The sequence below is a fragment of the Phyllostomus hastatus genome, unplaced genomic scaffold (genome assembly GCF_019186645.2).
Source record: "Phyllostomus hastatus isolate PE091 unplaced genomic scaffold, TTU_PhHast_1.1 phas_contig_38, whole genome shotgun sequence".
Taxonomy (NCBI): Eukaryota; Metazoa; Chordata; class Mammalia; order Chiroptera; family Phyllostomidae; genus Phyllostomus; species Phyllostomus hastatus.
This window is the reverse complement of record NW_025333869.1, coordinates 17828375-17847768: the sequence shown is the minus strand read 5'-3', so window position 1 is coordinate 17847768 and position 19394 is coordinate 17828375. Positions and strand designations below refer to the sequence as shown.

At 49.6% G+C, this 19394-nt stretch overlaps 1 protein-coding gene across 3 annotated transcripts in view; it reads left to right on the top strand.

The window, feature by feature from the left end:
- The window catches only part of ANXA11 (annexin A11), a 45985-nt gene that overhangs the window by 8006 nt on the left and 18585 nt on the right, over positions 1–19394 (top strand). The window contains exons 2-5 of one of the 3 annotated variants that reach the window (XM_045842056.1): positions 15420–15669; positions 15958–16020; positions 17850–17962; positions 18966–19358. In XM_045842056.1, coding sequence (XP_045698012.1) covers positions 15444–15669; positions 15958–16020; positions 17850–17962; positions 18966–19358 — 795 coding nt within the window. In that variant the 5' untranslated portion in view covers positions 15420–15443. Of the gene's footprint in view, positions 1–15419; positions 15681–15957; positions 16021–17849; positions 17963–18965; positions 19359–19394 lie in introns of those variants that run through there. The other 2 variants (XM_045842057.1, XM_045842055.1) reach the window with 2 other exon arrangements.

Below are 19394 nucleotides of genomic sequence, written 5' to 3'. Positions count from 1 at the left end.
GCCGCCATCTGGGCCTGTGGGCAGAGGCTCCCCAGCACTCCACTGACTGTTTTAGGGTACCAACAGGTGTCCAAGTTGTGCTGGTGCCACCATTCTGGGGACCACACTTTGGGTTGCGCTGCTTTTTCTCATTTGCAGCACTTCCCTTACCTGCCTGGCCCAGGAGAGCTGACTTTCATATCTATATGACGGGGCGTTGCGGGGGGCGGGGGGCCACAATGACGACTTTGAAGCAGTCCTTATTTGGGGCCGCCATGCGCCAGGCTACAGCTAGTTTTCTGTTATAGAAGCAAGGGGGGTCAGATGGTTTAAGGGGGACAACCAGACGTTTCTGGATCACCTCCCACTGCTGTCCTTAATTTGAAGACTCTGTGGTGCTTGTCAGTGTTGCCATTGGCTGAGCCCGTATTCCCCAGGTCAGGAAGTGGGATTGATTGGTGTCTCATGAGAGTGGTAAGCTTGCACACAGTGCAAGGCATGGCAGCCTCCGATCCTATGGGCTGGTGAAGAAACTGGCAAGCTGCCGCTGCTACTTTGCTGAGAGTCCTTGTTGCTTCCAGGCCATTCCCACTAGTCAGGACTGGCAGCCACACATTCTGCCACATGATGCCATCTCCCAATTTTACAGGCCCTACAGGATGGGGGCTGGGAGCTCCAAGACCCAGCTTTGGGGTGTAGAGTATCTTTTTGCTGTGCTTCCTCCAACCAACTTGTCTCCCCCAACTTCAAGTATCATCCATAGGTGACTATTTCTGGAAGAGCTTGGGAGCAGAGGCCATCTGAACACTGCACTGAGCTAGGGCTAATGGTTGAAGCATCTCCTGGTACCCCAGTGAGATCGGAACAAGTGGCTGCCAAGCCTACTGTCTGCTGCTAACTCATAGGGAGATAAACCTGAGGAGAAACAACGTCACAGAGACTTCCCTGGAACAGGTGACACTTTCCAAGTGGCTCAGTTCTGTGGGAGTTTATTTGGGAGGTAGCAGAGGCACTTTCCCATTCTGTCTTTCCCGGGGTAGCCTGTGTATTTTCCAAGTCCATTATTCTGCCAGGATATTGGAATGGAGCCGTTATGGGCCGAAGTGCACCTGCCTGGGAGTGGAGAAATGTGATTCTAGTGTTTGTCCTGCCACAGCCAGTCCTGAGACCTCCGGCAGGCCCCTTCTGCTCTCTGGGCCTTGGCTCCCACCTCAGTAAAATGAGCCAGTTGAACCAAATGATTCCATGAAGGCCCCTTCCAGCTCCAATGTTGTAGGATTCTTGTGTGATCCAAATGCCACTGTGCACAGGAAGTGACTTTTATTTCTAAGAGGTGTCTTTCGGAACCTGCTTGCTCAAGTTCAGTTCCTAGGTCAAGCCTAGACACTGCCCCATTGCCACTCTCCCAACCTGCTTTGCCCAGACTTCTCCAGGTGCTAGCCCTTGGAGGGCAGTGTCTGAGGCCCTGCTTGGCTAATGATTGACATGGGCTCCAGCTATCTTTAATCCATGGTGTGTGGGTGGGGGAGTTGAATGTTTAACAGCACCTCCTGGAGGCTTTTGTTCAGTGCCTGGGAAATATAGTCAGGGATGGTGGAGTGCTGCCCTGAGGCACTCCCTGGCTTGTTTCTGTGGTTTAATGGCACCTGTGACAGACACCTCAGAGGTGAGACAGCCCTATGAGAGCAGACCACTGGGGCTCTGCAGTCCTTACAGGTAGAGCCACCACCTACCTACTTAGCAGAGTTAAGGATGTTCATACACCCTTGAAGTCCTCCCCTAGCTGTATCCTCTGCCCCCAGAATTCTTGGAACCTACGTACCAGAAAGTTGGATGAAAGAGGCTGTCAGAACAGGGGCCACCCAGGATGTGGACGAGGGCCTTGCTGTGCCCAGCCCTGTGCTAGCTGGTGGCAAGAGGACGAGAAGCCTATCCTGCAGTCTGGACATTATCTCACTGGGAGGCCTAATTCTAGCTCTGGCACTAGTTGGGTATCTGACCCTTGCTTGTCAAGAATCACCTCTGAACCTTAGTTCCTTTGGCATCATAGTATTTGTCTTGCAGGAACACTGTGAAGAGTAATGAGGGATATACTCGTATAATGAAGTAATATATGTACCTATCATAGGTACTGGAAAACAGGAATATTATTAGAACACTAAAGGACATAGAAAAGATTTTAGGCCAAGTGCTGGTGAGGATCATTGTGGGTGGAGATATTAAGGTGGACTTCCTGAAAGAGGTGGACTTCATCTGGCCTAAAGGAAGGCCGGGATTTATGTAGGCTTAAGGAAGGTGTCAAGGAGACTGGAGGACAGAGCAGGGAGAGGGACTGTCTGAGCAGAAGTCCCGAAGACGCAAAGTTCTGAGGTAGCGGCTTGATTGAGCTGCAGACATGGATTTCCTGTGTTTCTTCCCATCCCACATATACCTCTGGGAACATTCCATTTTCTTGCCATGGCACAGTGTCACTCAGACGAGAGTCCTTTGGCAAGCTTAGGATCCTGTCCGCATAGGTCAGCCCTTACCTGAGATCCAAAAGAGAATCTTCTCCATTGTTATCTGTAGGCCCTGGTGGGAACTTCTGTTCAGCTTCCACTTGTAAGAGGCTGGCTGGGGACCTTGTCACCATGAGGAAAGCAGCCCTCAATAAGTGCTATTTGAAGGAGAGTATGCCTGCTGCTTCTTGGCAAGTCAGGGTGTCTCAGCCATTGGGAGATGGAATAGGTACTGTCTCAGGTGTCTAGATTTGAAGGGACTGGGGTTTCCCAAAGCTGTTTGAATAGACCCCAAGGACTGGGTGAATTGGGACCTCCTTGGTAGAGGCCAGGGGACCCTCTGCTGCCTTTAGACCTTTAGTCTTACCCTTACCTGCCAGCCTCTCCCCCCATTTTATTGTGAGAGAGGACCTGTGATGGATTTGCATATAGAAGTGGGATGGCTCCTGAATCTTAACTGGCAGGGCTCAGGGTGATTCCTGTTCCTCTGATTACAAATTCAGGTGCCTGCAGGCACCTTTGAGGTGGGGACAATGGGCAGTTAAAGCAGGCACACCTGACTGAAGGGGCAGCCGCCACAGCCATAGCATTTTGCCATGTCTCCTATTTTTCCAATGAAACAAAATTAAGTCAGAGAGTGTCTTTTGCAACACCACCCCTCCTCACAAAGAAACAAATGTTTATAAACTGCAAAACCTTCACAGAGCCCCAGATTCCGGGCAGCACAAGTTGACAACACAGGTTCCTCACAGACCCACTCATTTAAGAGGTTAGGGAGAAGAGATGCTCTAGAGACCCTTGGGTTGGTTTGCCTGTCAGAGAGAAGGGGTTTTCTAAGCCCTCCTCCTCCCAGCTCCCGAAGATTGCATTTCCTGATCTTCAGCCTTATCTCTGTTCTTCCTGGGAATGGACCTTAAACAGGTCCTCGTGGGTATTTCCTATAACTGCTGTAGTGTGTTTCTCTCTCTAGCAAGAGGGAGAACCTGGATCAGGCCAAGACTTTGTTTTCACCTTCTCTGCCCTCTGGGAGTCTAGCATAGGGGTGGAATTACTGCAAAGCTAATCAAACTTAAGCTTCAGTTTTAGACCCCTGCCCCTCTGCAATTGCCTGTGGACCTTCCAAGGCCCGACCTTGGGAGGCAATTCACAGTCATGTGCTTTTGTAAAATTTGCAAGGAGTGTTGTTTCATATTCATTTTTTTAAAGAGGACCCCTAAAATTGTACATGTTCCAGGCCCCACATAACCTGGGCCTCTCCTATAGATTCTGGGTTTTGTGTGTGTGCCTGGTTTATTTCACTTAGCATGCTTGTGAGGTTCATCTATGTTGTAGCATGTGTCAGTACATTCCTCTTTATGGCTGAATAATATTCTATTGTGTGACTATCACATTTTGTTTATCAGTTCATTAGTTGATGGACATTTGGGTTGATTACACTTTTAGGCTATTATGAATAATATTGCTAGTGTTACAGTGACGCTGTGGTAAAATGGCACCGGTTGTTGCCAGTGAAGTTGGACCTTGGTTCTTGAATTCGGCAAAGAAAGAATTTGGGGCCAGGCACTCAAATTATAAGAAAAAGTTTATTTAGAAAGTTATAGAGGTAGTACAAGTGAGGCAGCTGGGCTTTGTAGGCTCAGGAAATGAGTTACAGAGGCAAAAGGAGGGCCCTTGGAGCTCAGGAGAAAGGCAAAGGTAACTTGCCTGGCCAGGAGAAGGGGAAGGGAACGGTGTGCCCAAGAGGTGCTGGTTTTTACCAATAATTGGTTGGCATCCTATCTTTTGGACAGTGGGCTCTTGGCTTAGAAGCAGGAGGTGTAGGGGTCCCTGGCCAGCCCTGTTAGGATTCTGATGTTTCACCTGGCACATCACTTCCTCCTCTCTGGCTCTCAGCTTCCTCATTTGTGAAATAAGAGAGGAGGTGGGGTGGGAGGAACACACCCAGTCATCCCTGGGCTGAGTGACCTCTGACTTTTCATTTGCATGGCCCTAGCCCTCTGCGTGACATTGCCCTGCTCCAGCCGAGTACACTGGGACCTTTTCCCTCCCTAGAACATTTGCATCGCTTGCGGGTGTGGCTGGCCTGCCCACGGGGAGCCCATTCAGTCTCTCCATGGTGACTGATGTTGACTGATAATACAAGTGAGCAAAACTTTTTCAAGCTCTTATTCCCAGACTTAACAGGAGAGGTGAGTTCCCAGTCCTTCCTTTCTCTGTTGGGGTGGTTTTTCTTGGTGGTCTTAGTGGTTTATTTTTGTGCTGGCCAAAAAGTTTGTTTGGTATTTTCCGTACAATGGGTATAGTAGTGCTTAGTTGTCTTTAACGTCATTCAAAACAACTTTGTTAGATTGTTTGGTGACAGCTGTGCGTTAAAAAAAAAACTTATCAAAATTGGTGAATTTTTGTGTATCCATTTTAACATTGAATATGGATGAAAATATGTAACATTTTCAGCATATTATCTTTATTATTTCAAAAAAGGTAAAAAACGCAACTGAAACGCAAAAAAAAGATTTGTGCAGTGTATGGAGAACGTGCTGTGATTGATCAAGCATGTCAAAAGTGGTTTGTGAAGTTTCATGCTGGAGATTTCTCTCTGGATGATGCTCCACGGTTGGGTTGTAGTGATAAAACTGAGAATTGATTGAGAACAATCCATGATATACCATGCAGGAGAGAGCTGACATACTCAAAATATCCAAATCAGTAAGGTTATTGATGAAAATGAAAACTGTTTTTTATGGAAAAAAACCCTAAATGGACTCTTTAGCCAACCCAATACTTCCCCCGTCTAAAAAAGCTTGCTGAGCTGGAGAAACTTGTGCGTAGGTCTCTTATACAAAGAAAGCAGAGTCCTTTTCGAAGAGGACACCATTGAAGTGTTACTGGATGTGTCGCTCTGGTTCCCCAGCAGCAGAGTTAGAAGACGCTGCGTGTGTGGGCTGTGGGAAAAATCCATACAGCAGAGCTGAGAATTTTCTGGTGACTGGAGTCCTGTGATGTCTGTGGCTCTTGATGGGGGAGTGTGGGCTGTGTGAAGATGGGGAACTGGTTTAGAGCATGGGAGGGAGAGTAACTGGGGGTGGTAGAAGGAAGGACCTGCCTAGAATATAGAGTTGGACATTCTGAGACCCACTGTTGGTGCTGTTTGGCTGCGGGACCTGGGATGAGCCACTTAGCTTGCCCTTTACCCACCTGGACAAGGAAGGGGTTCAGAGAAGTAGCTCCCCAAGTTCCCTACCAGCTGAGCCAGAAGGGTTGTGTTATACAGACCGTAACTCGGGGCTTGGGATGTGTGGCAGCCCCGTGGGCGGAGGTGATCATGCAGAAAAGGCACTTGAGTTGGACTTTTCAGGAAATGGAGAGACTGGAGAGCTAAGTGGGGATGGCAAAGCGGGGAGTGGCTCAGACCCTCTGGGACTTGTGCTTGATTAACATTTGCTGGTCCCTCCTGCTGTGTTTCTCAGTCTGGTCCTGGGAGGAGCCCGTTCTGATCCCGTGGTGTAACTGGGAGCAGCGTCTCTGGGTGGAAGTGGTGAACCAAAGACATAGACCTGTCTCCCCAGCCTGAGCTGCACTTAGAAACACAGCTCACAATTTCCCTCTTTTTGAGCTGGGGTGTTGGGGGTGTTTCCTTTTTTCCTGACGATACTTTTGGTGTCTGTAAGGACTGCAGCCTGAGTCCTGTCATATTCTGGGCCTGGGTTTCTCCCAGATAGTGACACCCTGTCTGGGTTCACCTTTTCCTTTGCCTGTTTTCCACTCCTTTGAAATCCCGGACTGGGGTTAGCATTTGACTGAGTGATGTCTATTCCAGAAGTCCATGTAGTGTGGGCAGGTGTCAAAGGGGGCTCTCCCCAGGAACAGGAATGAGCCAGGTTTGCCAGAGAGCTGTGCTGTGGAGGGTAGGTGGAGAGACCTCATGTATGAATCTTTGTGCATGTGCAAGCCGTCCTTCCTGCCCCACTTCCTCCCTTTCCCAGTTTCAGTGACCTGGTCTGGAAAGGCATCTGAGAGGAGAGAGCAAATGGTGTCTGTCAGGGTGAAGAGCCCAGAGGGCAAGTATAGCCATCCCTCAGTATTCACAGGAGATTGGACACCAAAATCCAAGGATGCTCAAGTCACATATAAAAAATGGATGAGTATTTGCATATAACCTATGTACATCTTTCCATATACTTTATGTATTTATTTTTCAAATTTCAAATTTGATGTTTAGTTTTTTATAAATCTTTATTATATATTTATTATCATTTAGTCCCCTTATATACTTTAAATTATCCCTAAATTGCTTATAATACCTAATATGGTATAAATGCTATGTAAATAGTTGTTCTACTGTATTATTTAGGGATCAACTTTCAGGAATTTTTTTTTTTTTTTCAAATATTTTTGATCGATGGTTGGTTGAATCAGTGGATATGGAATCAGTGGATACGAAGGGCTGAAGATACTGACAACAGGCTCCTGGATGCCCCAGAGCTGGAGCTTTGTGCAGGCCTAGGCCCTGCTTCCTCCAGCCCCTCTTCCCAGGCCGGTTTCTTCTCCTAGGGCCCTTTTCAAAGGTGCCGCCCCTTTCCCCCTCCCCCGCAGTCAGCTTCTCCTGCTTCCTGCCCAACACCATTCCTGCAGCTTGGACCAGGCCCTGGGTACCCAGCGCACGCAAAAGGAATTCCTTGGGGATATTGGAAAATAAAACACAGCCTTTCACAGGATCTGCTGCCACAGGACTCGACCTGGTGTGGGGGAAGGAACCTGCAGATTCTGCTCCACTCCTCCCTTCCTCTGTCCTTCGAACTGTCCTGACTTTCCCACCCCTCCTGTTGCTCCCCCACCCATCCCCACCCTGCTCCCACGTTCCTAAGTATTACCAAATGGCTCAGGGTCCTCTGAGACCCTGTAATCCTGTATGCTGTTTTTTGTTGGGGAGACTGATATAATGAGAGGTTAAGTGATATGAAAACATTTGATATTAAACTGTTACCATCCGCGTTTTATAGATATGAAACACAGAGGCCCAGAAAGGTTAAGTATAAGCTCACATACCTAGTAGAGAGCAGAACTGGAATTTGAACCTGGGCCAATTGGCTTCAGAGTTCATTTCTTACTATTACCCTGTCCTGCCTCTAATGAAGTGCCTGGGGTACAGGGAGACCTGACATCCTGATTCCTAATCCATCATTCTTCCATCACTCGGTATTTTAACATTTCAGTCTTTGAAATACTGATTTCTGGGGAAGGTGGGCTCTGTGAGGACGTAGAGCGTGGCTGAAAGCCCTGGGCTTTGGGGCCTGACTGCCTGGGTTGGAATTCTGGCTCAGTCATTTACCAGCTGTAGCCCTTAAATGCAAATTCTGTAATCTCTCCATTTCCTTATCTATAATATGGGGATCATAATCTTAGTATTTGTTGTATAGAGTTGTTGTGAAGTAAAATTCCATGTAAAGCACCTAACACAGTGCCTAGTATATACTAAGCATTCAGTCACTGTTAACTATTACTGCCTAATAAGTTTGGGAAGTTTGGGGTTAGAGTTAAGCAAAGCTCTTTTGTTATGGGCCTTGTCAGAACCTTTGTTATGCTGTTATGAATTGGTACTTTCCTGGAAGGGGATGCAGTAGGCAGTGTTTTCCAAAGATTTTGGAAAACTAATCTCTCTCTTTTTTTAACTGGGTAAATTTTCAACTAGCAAGATGTTCAGCTGGTGTAGGTGAACACAGGTCAGGAAGCACTGAGTTGTGTACATCATGCAGCCTGTTTATGCTTGCCAGCACTGAGCTGGGAATGGGGGTCCAGGTTAGACCTGAGACAGCCTTTTTACGACTGCTTGTGGCAGAGCTTGGGCTATGCCTGATCTCCCTCTTTCCCTTTCAATAGGTATGGGGAGAGGGAAGTGATGTGAGCTGAGGCTCCTGAGGGTTTCTGGAATGTCCAGACCATGAGGAATGGCCTTGGCCTACCCCAGTTCAAAGCTCAGTTACTGCACTGTCTTCCCACTGCCCTTAGAGGAGGGGTTTTTAAGAAGGGCACCCACTGCAGAACCAGCTGGGACCACCAAACAAGCTAGCCTGGCTTAGGTTGAAATGGCCACAGGTTATGCAACACTGTGAGGGGGAGGAAGGCAGCTCTGCTCTCAGCTGGCTGAGTTCTAGCATGTGTTTGTGACTTGAGTAAGCCATGTCCCTGGCATGTTTTAGCTACGAAACTGAGGCGGCTGGAAACTAGATCATTAATCTTCAAGATCCCTTCTAGTGTGGACATTTTGAAAGTCTGTAAATCTAGGACTGGGCTGAAAACCTAAAGAAGTGTGTCCCCTTCAGGAGTCCTAAAATCAATAGGAGGAAGAGCCCTGAAAAGTGAAGTCCCCTGTCATACCCATGGGATAGCAAGGTCTATGGAGGTGAGAGCCTGGCTCCAGGTTGCACTGCTTGAGATCCTTTTCCACGCGAGAGTCTTGGAACTGAACTACCTTAAATAGACGTTTCTGTCTTGCTTTGGGTCCCATTCACAGACTGCTCTGGGTTGTTGCCTCCCACTGTCCAGCGCAGTGACCTGGGGAGGAATGTCTCATGCTCTGGGGTGGTGTAGAGAGGCCGGGAGCTGCTCAGACCAGCAGAAGGCTGGCTAACCTTTCACCTCCCCACCAGCGCCAGGAGGTATGCCGGCAGGAGGTATTACACTAGGGCTAGGAATGTGGATGACTAATTACGCTGAGTCTAATTACAGCTTTGTACTGGAGGGAGGAGAGTTTGCAGATAAACAAATACCTGTTTTTTAAAAATTATATATATATATGAATATATAAACTAATATATACAAACATTTATGCATTTACATTTGTATGTGTGTAGTTTTAAAACATATTTTTAGAGAGAGGGGAAGGGAGGGAGAAAGAGAGGGAAAGAAACATCGATGTGAGAGAGAGAAACATTGATCTGTTGCCTCTCGAATGCACCTCAACCAGGGACTGAACCCACAACCTAGGCATGTGCCCTGACTGGCCATCAAACCAGTGACTCTTTGCTCCACAGGACAATGCTCAACTAACTAACTTGAGCCACACTGGTCAGGGGCCATGTATATGTGGGTTGGTTTGGTTTGGTTTTGGTCGTGAATTCTATTTTAGAAACCGTTCAGTGGTGACCTTTGGGTAGGGGGGTTAGAGAGGAGAGTGACTTTTGCTTTTCACTTTGTTTCTTTATGTTCTGTTTGAATTTCCCTGCATTGTGCTTATATTCCATTCATTTTAAAATATTCACTTATAATTTATTTATAGAGTAGTTTTAGATTCACAGCAACATTGAGTGGAAAGTGTAGATTTCCCATATGCTCCTATCCCCAAACATGTACAGCCTTCCACCCCTCCTTTTCTCCCATGTCCCTGAAGGTCAGGCAGGACACCAGAAGGTGTTTGAGGTGCAGAGTCCCGCCCATATCTCCATCTCGAGTGGCTGGGTAGGAGGAGTGAGGCCCTTGTTCTGGGTGATTCTGCCTTTTCTAGATTCCTGTATTTGGGGACTATGTCTAGTGCTGTTATGGAGCCCTTGACATTTAATGGTATATTTGTGTATGTATACACAGCCATAGGGGACAGGTCCTTTTACCTTCCCTGAAAAGCCCCCTATGTACTTGCTGTATTTTTCGAAAGTCCCCTAATTCTCTGAAACTCAGTTCTGATGGGATCCTGGGCCACCCAGGTTCTGGTGCTTTTCCTCAGAGGCAACTGCTGAGAGTAAAAGATAGAACATGTCTAAGTGTTACAGAACAAACAAGGGGGGGCCTGGGACGATATACTATTATTGAAAGAAGGCCCCAGGTCCGTTATGTCCGCCGCCCTAGGAAAGACATCTCTCAATGCCAGAGATTGGTGAAAAGGAAAGGAAATGTTTATTTAATGCTATACTAACTTAAAGTAGTGACCTAATGTCTTTATCAAAAATCCTAAAGTCCTTAAAAACACCCACAAACACAGTCTTTCCTTCCTTCCCCCTTTGCCCAGTCCAGAGTACTGTATCTTAGGAAAGGAAATAGAAGTCCATGGCTCAGGCAGTCCTCTGGTTCTTAGTTAGTCCTCCATCTTGACTGGGAGACCTCCCTGGGTTCCCGGCACCCTCTGCTGAGTCGCCAGGATCTCTGCTAAAACCAGGTGGTGGTTCCCCCTTCTAAAGCTGTGGGGGTCCCCACTCTGGCACAGGCACGTGGTCCTCTCTCCCAGGGCCACGGGAGTCTCCACTCTGTCAAGGCTGCATGGTTCTCCCTCCTCGGGTCTGCGGGAAGGGAGAGTCCCCACTCTGTGCAAAGCCGCGTGGTTCCCCCTCCTCAGGGCTGCCGTGTCTGGGTTTAAATCCCCCGCGCCAATCTTCTTGTGCAGCCCCATTTCCGACTCCACCTACACTTGGGCACACTTGCCCTCAATCTGCTGTCTTCTCCAGCTTTTCTGGTCGCCATCGTGGGTCTGGGCAGGTGTCACCCCATGTCATGGAGCCAGTCTTCTCCCAGCTCCCACGCAGGCGCTGTAACTCAGGGGACCTGCCCCCCAGTCACATCTTGGGGGGGAGATCCCTTTCCATCCCCCTGGCCTTGAGCCTGGCCATAGCTATTTAGCATATCTAAGTGACCAGCCAAAGGCTATAGGTATGCTAAATGACCATGCCATGGATTTAGCTGCAAAGCTGCCCTGCATGTTCTTACTCTGTGTGCCCCTTCCCCCAACTCACACCTGTGGGGGAAGGGGTGAAGACACCTTAAAATCTCCTGGACACCTTAAGTTCTGGACCCCATTTCAAATGCCTATTTGGGGTCCCCCCTCTTGGCTGCACCCTGTAACATAAGTGCCTTAAACAAAGAGTGTTTTCTAGAGTGGAGCACAGGATCACTGGGGATGGGGATGGGGATGGGGATGGGGATGGGGATGGGAGTGCTTCTTTAAGTTTCAGATCTAGAATCCATCTAGGTTGAAGGGCCCAGAATGACTGGGCCTAGCCTGCTGCATTTTTAGTGAGCTTTCCAGGGGAGTCTCATGCATGATGAGGCAGTGCTGCCCAAAGTGGGCTCCATAGTCAAGCAGCATCTGGGGCCCTCTCCCAGACCTTCTGATTCACACACTGTGGGGGAGGGACCCAGCAATCTGGTGTTAACAAGCTCAGCAGGTGATTGTTTTGCAGACTGAAGTTTGAGAAGCACATGTTTACCCAGAGGCCACAGCTGACTGAAATCGGTCATACAGCTGCAGGTAGAAGGGCCCAGTGAAGAAGAGAGGGTGGTGTTTGTGCTGCAGCAGCCTCAGGAGAGGCAGGACCACAGGCCCGAAGTTCTCTGGAGCCTGCTTTCTAAGAATTGGAGCAATCCCTAAAAGCCAGCTGCCTGCCCTGAGTCCTGAGTAGAGTTCTATGACTAGAGCCGGATGTGCCCTGTTAGAATTGTGTCAGCAATGTGAAGCATTCCCCCCCTACCCCCAGGCACCGTTTTTCTTTGTGAGAGGACAGAAATAGAGAGGCGCAGAGGGTGTAATACTCAAGGATACCAAAGAGAAAGCACGTTTGCTAGAATGCATGGCACTGTGTTCCCTTCTGTGGGGCAGAGGGTTGGACAGGCTTTGGGAGAGGAGGGTGAGGGGCCCTGGAGGCCCTTCCGAGCTCCCCTGTGAGCCCAGGACACAGCGGCTCCGGGGTCCTGGAACTACTTTACCAGTGACAGCAGGCCCTGGTGGTGGTTTCTTTTTAGAAGAAGGGGAGGCTGGAGTTACACAAAGACTGAAGGATGAGCAGATTTCTTAATTTTCAGAAAAGTGGGGAAGATTGTAAAAGTCGAGTTAGAGCCACATGAGTTCCCTGCAGCCTTGGAGGACAGGCCCTAGTCAGGATGGGAAGAGGTTGGCACTGGGAGCCAGGATAGTGCACCCCACGGTTGCCCCAGGCTCTCCATCTGGTCTGCTTTTCTTCTCCTGGGAGTTAAATTGGAGTTTCTAGCTGTGGGAGATAAGTTAGAACCCTCATTTGATGGAAGCCCTCCTTACACTGTTGTGAGTGCCATGGGGAAATGTGCACTGTTTTGTGGTTTGGTTAGGTGGCCAATTAGGCTGTACCCACTGTTGTCTAGCTGGGGACTGGTCAGCTGTGACCGTTCGGGAATGTCTGTCCTTAGCCCTTTCTGTGTCGGTGGATGTAAAGTAAAGCTTAGAGAGCACACCGAGATGTTTGCTGTTGGTCAGAATCCCAGGAGATCTCAGCAGGCGGGAGTTGCAGGCAGAACGTAAGGGAGGAATTGAATAGGAATCTGCCTCAGATCTCCATTATCCAGAATACCCAAAGTGTTATCAGTACAGGGAGGTGGGGAGAGGGAGGAGAGGAGGGGTGGCCCTGCTCTGCACTGTCGAGTCCACAACTGGGACCTCTGGTTCAGAAGAGACTTGGAGAAAAAGAAAGGAGTGGATTATAGACCTGAAATTATTTCAGGCAGGAAATGGGAAAAATGACTGTTCTTTCAGGAGAGAAGACTGGAGGTCTCCTGGGGAGAGAGGGAGACCCAGAGATGAAGGATTGCTCATTGGAGTAGGTTTAGACCCAACCTGTGGGCACGCTAGGGCTGCCTTCATTGCCAGGGAACAGTCTCTCTGACTCTTGCTGGGAACCATGAAGCCCTGGTAGGAATGAACACAGTCACCCCGGGGAGCACAGGCTGAGGCTGACCTGTGGTCCTGCCCCAGGCGGGGAACACCCAGGTGGAGCACACCAGCGGTCCAGTCCCGAGTCCCATGGTATATTTATGTAATAATGCTAACCCCAGGCTCAGTGGGGGGCTGTCTGGGACTGAATGGAGCCTGTATGTTACACAAATCGTGCAAAAACAGCCCCAGCCTCCAGTGAGCTCAGAAATCCCCACCTGAATTGGGTCTTTTAAAAGTTTTTTTTAATAGGCAATACTTACATGGCAAAAAATGCAAATATAAACAGTAAGCTTTGTTTCCATCCCTAGTTTTTATGGCCAAAGGCAAGGAGTGTTACCAAGTTTCTTGTTTATTGTTCCAGGGATGATCTCTGTGCATGTGTATATGTATACACACACTAAGTTTGTATGTTTTCTTTTTAAAAAATGCTAGCTTAGTATTATACCTTGATTAATAATGAGGATCATTTCATATCCCCATTTATAGAGCTGGCTATTCTAAAAATAGCTACAGAGTATCCACTGTATGGCTCCATTGTGATTTGTCTAGGCTCATATCTAGAGGTTTGTTTTAACAAATAATGCTGCTGCCAAGTCCATGTGCGGATCATTTCACACAGGTGGAAGTGTATCTGCAAAATAGATGTCCAGAGTTGAGTTTCTGAGTCAAAGTGTGTCATTTTTAATTTTGACATCTCTGTATTTTTAATTGGTGATTTTCAGCATACTAGTGAGCGTGAACCTCTTTAATCTTTAGTTCTTTCTCTGTAATCACCTGTTCACATCATTTAAGTTTTTTTAGTGGTTATTGGTCTTTTTCGTTTGGTAAAGCAGTTTTTGTAAATTTGTCATTTTTCTTTCTGATCTTTTTGTTGTTTTCCTTATATTTTTTCTTATCATGCAGACCTTTAATTTTTTTGTCTTTGGAGTTTGGGGTCACTTCTTACATTTACATCTTTGTGCTGGCTGAAATTTATTTTGCGGTATGGAACAGGGTAGTATCCCACTTGTGTTTTCTCCCTGCCACCTGGCTGTGGCTGGCCTTTTGCCGTCATGGCTTTGGGAGAAGACGAGAATTAGACAGGGTCTTTGGTGCCCAAAGTTTCTGTGCAGTTAGTGTTAGTCTCCAGGGAGAAGGGTGTTGGGAACACAACCACAGCTCACCCTGTTCTCTCTCACAGGAGTTCCTCCTTCTCCCATCAGGAGGTTCCTGGCTCGTCCATCATTCAGATGCTCAGGGTATTTCCACACCAGTGAGGTCTGAGGGTTCTGGCAGAAGGGTCAGGTCTAGGGTAGGACTTGGAGGGCCTTGTGCCGATTGCTCAGTGAATCAGTCTCAGGGCAGCCCCACTGGGGTCTTGACCATTGTGCTACAATAGACAAGGGTCTTTGGTCCACACTGCAGGTAGCCAGTTCTCTTTCTGAGGTCACTTGGCCATCATCTGGCCTTCCATTGCTTTGCCTACAGTAACCTCTGGGCCCACTGACCAAAACAAATGACCTCATCCTAGGGCTCAGAACCAGGCCCACCCTGCAGAGACCTGTGATACCTCAAGGAAGGCCTGCAGCTTCCTTGAAAACTACATGCCCAGTTCTCCAGCATAGCTAAGAAGAGCAACTAGAATCTTGTACATTGACAGCAGCAGCCTTTAGTGCAGTATTTCTCAAAGTGGGGCCCTGGACCAACAGGCAGCATGATCTGGGAATGTGTGAGGCATGCACATTTTGGTCCCACTAATTGAGACTTCTCCTGTAGGCGGAGCCTACTGCTGTGTTTAACAAGCCCCTCACCCCCCACCCCATGGTTCTGGTGCACTGCAGTTTGAGAGCCAGTGGTCTGTGCTGGCTTGGAGCCCAGTGTACAAGGAGCAGCTCACTTGGGACCAGCAAGTGTGATTGTCTATGGGTCCTACAGGTTCCAGCAAGAGTAGGTAGGTTGTATGATAGTGTGAGTGCCAGATGTCACAGCAGATCTGTGTCTCTTCTGGGCAGTTTAATTAGCATGGGACATGGCAGAGGGGTCTGTATACAAAGGGACTTTTGAGAGCAAGTATCCCATCTAGCACCAGCCCGAGAGGGCCCCTGCTCCCAGGCCTATTTTTTTTCCCTTGCCGCTGATCTGTAAGTCACCTACCTTTCCTGAGCTCCAGGTGCCCCATCTCAGAAACAGGACAGTGCTGGCTCACTTGCCTGATTCCAGATTCTGGATCAAATGAGCCCTCCTGAAGTCCCTTCTTGTTTCTGGGAGCAATGATTCCATGTCTGGTTCCCTTGCAGGATGAACCAGGGGCTGGAGAATGAATGTGTAGCCTGGGGCTGTTCCAGTTTGGGGGCCGCTGTGAGAGTGTGGGATCTGTAGGATGGGCACAGGAAGATGAGCTCTGGTTTCCTGTTGGATGGATGATGATAATAAGGACACTGGAGACAAAGGCCAACAGACCTGGACCCCTGAGAAGGAGGCAGTGTGCTGTCCTGAGGCGGGAGAGCATCTACACACATGCAGCCTCCCTTGTCAGGAGAGCCGAGAGTAAGCTGAAGGTGAAAGGGGTTTTCAAAGAAACCCACTGTTCCTGGGTGGCAAATCCTATAGTGGGTGTAGCCCTGAACCTGGCCTTAAAGACCTGTGACCCTGGTTGTAGCTGGAGGCCCTGGCAGGTAGAGGATAAACTGGTTGCCACAGTCCATCTTGATGGAATTTCTCCGGGGGGGGGGGGGGGCTGGCTTGTAGGTGTTGCTGTTCTCCCAAGAAGCTGTTGGTAAGGCTGGTGGGAGCTCCTAGCAGACCCTGAGTGAGACCCTTTTTTCTTCCTTTCAGATCTGACCATGAGCTATCCAGGCTATCCACCTCCTGCAGGTGGCTACCCCCCAGTTGCACCAGGTAAGAGGGTTGGGGAGTGGATTTCTTTCCAGTCATTTCCTCATTCCCATTGTCTCCCACAGTGTAGCCAGGGGCAGAGGGGCAGGTGTCTGGAGGTGGTTGGAGGGGAGCATGGACCCTGAGGCCAGGAGAGCCTGGGTTTGAAGCTGCCCCTGGAAGGCCAGGACCAGGTCTCTTAACTTATTTATTAGCTGATAGCAGTGGGCAGATGCCCTCTCTTCTCTGACTCAGTTTTCTCCTTTGAAAATGGCTTCATGGATCTGTTCCTCACTGGGCTGTCTCAGATACTAACAAGGTAGCTAGGTAAAGCCTCTGGCATAAATGTCCTTGAAGCACTGTTAGGTGACTTGTCACTTCTACCCTGCGCTCAAGAGTGCATGGTTTTGCAGTGGCAGGGGGACCTGCACATGGGAGGAAGTGAAAGTGGTCTCTGTCAGTCAGGTGTTCCTCCTACAGCTGCCAGAAGCTGTGGGCTGATAGCCACCAGGATGCACTGGCAGGTGAGGTGCTCAGAACCTGGCCCCAGACACAATGGTGCTCTTCATACCTGGGTTCCTGAAATGAGATTTGACCTCCAGGGGAGAGGAAAATGAGGGCTCCTGGGATAAGGGGAAGAGAAGGCACCATTCCAGGCCAGTCATCCAGAGCTGCATTGCCCCATGCCCCGGGAGACCTTTGGGCACATTTGACAAGGGCTCCACAGGCCATTTGGACCCACCCTCCCAGTCAACTGGTGAAGAGCAGGCCCAGAGCTAGGAGGCAGCTCAGCCACTGGCTTATCAGGGGTTGATCTGGGCCATTTCGCTTTGAACAAGCCCTTGTCCAGATTTGCCAGCACTGGCCTGAGCCCCCTCTCCCTAGTAGGAATCCTATTCCTGTTCTGCCACTGCCACCTCTGTCAGCTCCTGAGCAGCAAGAGAGAGCAGGGAGGTGATTCTGGGAAGGCTCTGTCCTGAGTGTCCCAGAGCCCTGCAGCTGGAAAGCCAAACTCGAGGCTTCAGGACCGTTATGCTGTGGAGCACAAATGCTGCGGAGCACAATGAGGCTAGCTGCCATGCTGCTTGTTACAATGACAGCTGTAACACAGGAGCTCATTGGGCACACAGCTAAGTCCTGCACGGGCATGAACTCTCAGTCCTCAGCACAGCAATTTGAAGCAAACACTAATTATCCCCACGTGTCAGCAGTGAAAACTGCACCCCAGTGGTAAGGGCCTTGCCCCAGGACACGTACCCTAGTTCTGCTGGTTTCGGAGCTGGGGCTTTTCACTGATGTTCTCTCACTGTCCTTCCAAGGACAGGGTCTGTGTTTTCTGTGATTCAGGCCCATCTCCCTCCATCTTTCCAACCTGCGTCTCTCCACTCCTGACAGACTTGTGATAGCAAAAAGCCATAGCTATAGGACTCCCCTGACCCCCACCATGCTTTTGCATGTCCCTGGATTCTCCATGCTCCCTAAGCTCACTGCTGTCACAGGCTTGATACAGTGTCCTAAAATGACCTGTCCTTGTGTCTGTACTGCTGCTCCACGATGGTGAGCCTAGGAGGACAGGTCTGCCTTTGACCCTCCTGCATACTCAGTACCCCTCAGAGGGGCTTGGGAATATTTGCTGAACCACCCCCTTCCTCCCTAAAAAGGGGAGAAGTCTCTTTCTTTTCCTCTGGCAGTGAGATTGGGTTAGACTTTGTTGCCTGGGTGTTTTTGTGTGGTCTGTAGTGCTATTGCCCAGACCCTGCTTGGCATGCCCCTGGGACACCTGGGGGCTTGCTGTCTCTGTCTTTCCCTGTTGGGGGCTGACCAGGGGCTAACAGGCTTGGTGTTGGTTTCAGGTGGTGGTGCCTGGGGAGGTGCTGGCTACCCCCCACCCAACATGCCCCCTATTGGGCTGGATAATGTGGCCAACTATGCAGGGCAGTTCAACCAGGATTACCTCTCGGGAATGGTGAGTGCCACCTGCCTGCTGGGCTGCCCCTGGGCCCACTCCTGCATGGCCAGAGGTGCATAGGCTGTTGGCTTCCCTGGTGCCAGAGGTGTCTGTGTGTGTTACCTATGAGTGCTGAGTGTATTGAGGGTCATTTTAGAACATCTGGGTTTTTATCAGGGCTCTCCCTGGCTCACAGTCCCTCTCTGCATCCCCATTTACCCAGCTGTAAAATCAGGAAGAGGAATGTATTGGGCACACAGTCTGTTAGGTCCTTTTTGACTCTGGGGGATTGGGTAGGGTAGTGCCTTTGTGGAATGTGTATTGAGTGCCTTCTGTATGAGCTCAGAATAAGGTCTGCAGGGAGGTGAGGGTGGGTATGTGTATGCGCGTGCATGTGCTGTGTAAAAGTGTCCACCTGCATGTCCATGTGTGTGTCTGTATGTGTACATGCCTGTGGATGGCTATTCTGGTTGGGCCTTGAAGTGGGTGCCTGGTAGCATGGACAGACATGCTGCTTTTAGTTGCTTTGCCTTTAAAATGGTAAATTCTGTAATCTGAAAACAAATGTATATTCAATGTAAACAGTGCAACCAATAGGCAGTCTAATATGTGCCAGGCCCATTCTGGGTACTGGGGATATGTGAATAAAAAAACCCACAGGCTCAGCCCTGGGGCACTTAAAACTCACCAAGAAGAGATAGGAAATTACCATAAGTAAACCATGTGGTATGAGAGCAAGTGTGGGGGCTTTGGGTACAAGAGCAGGTTAGGGAGTCAGCAGTGCATGTGGAATGCAGGTAAGATAGTATCAAGGTGCTTGGACTCTGCTTGGTGTCCTAGTGCAGCCCCTGGGACTCTGCTGCAGGGCTTGGGACAGGGATGGACAGTGGAGAAGTCTCCCTCTTCCTCTGACAGTGGGACTGGGTTAGACTGTCTTGCCCGGGCGTTTTCTGTGTGGTCTGCAGTGCTGTCCCTGGGGCCCTGCTTGGCCTCCTCACCAGTCTGCTTTGTGGACTTTCAGGCAGCCAACATGTCCAGGACGTTCGGAGGAGCCAATGTGCCAAACATGTATCCTGGGGCCCCCGGGGCCGGTTACCCTCCGATCCCCCCTGGGGGTTTTGGTCAGCCCCCTTCTACCCAGCAGCCTGTTCCTCCCTATGGAATGTACCCGCCCCCTGGAGGAAACCCACCATCTGGGATGCCCTCCTACCCACCATACCCAGGGGCCCCTGTGCCAGGCCAGCCAATGCCGCCTCCCGGACAGCAGCCCCCAGGGGCCTACCCTGGGCAGCCGCCAATGACCTACCCTGGGCAGCCACCAGTGCCACCTTCTGGGCAGCAGCAGCAGCCGGTGCCAAGCTACCCAGGGTACCAAGGGTCCGGGACCGTCACCCCTGCTGTACCTCCAGCCCAGGTGAGTACCAGCCCTGTGCTACCTTCAGTCCCAGTT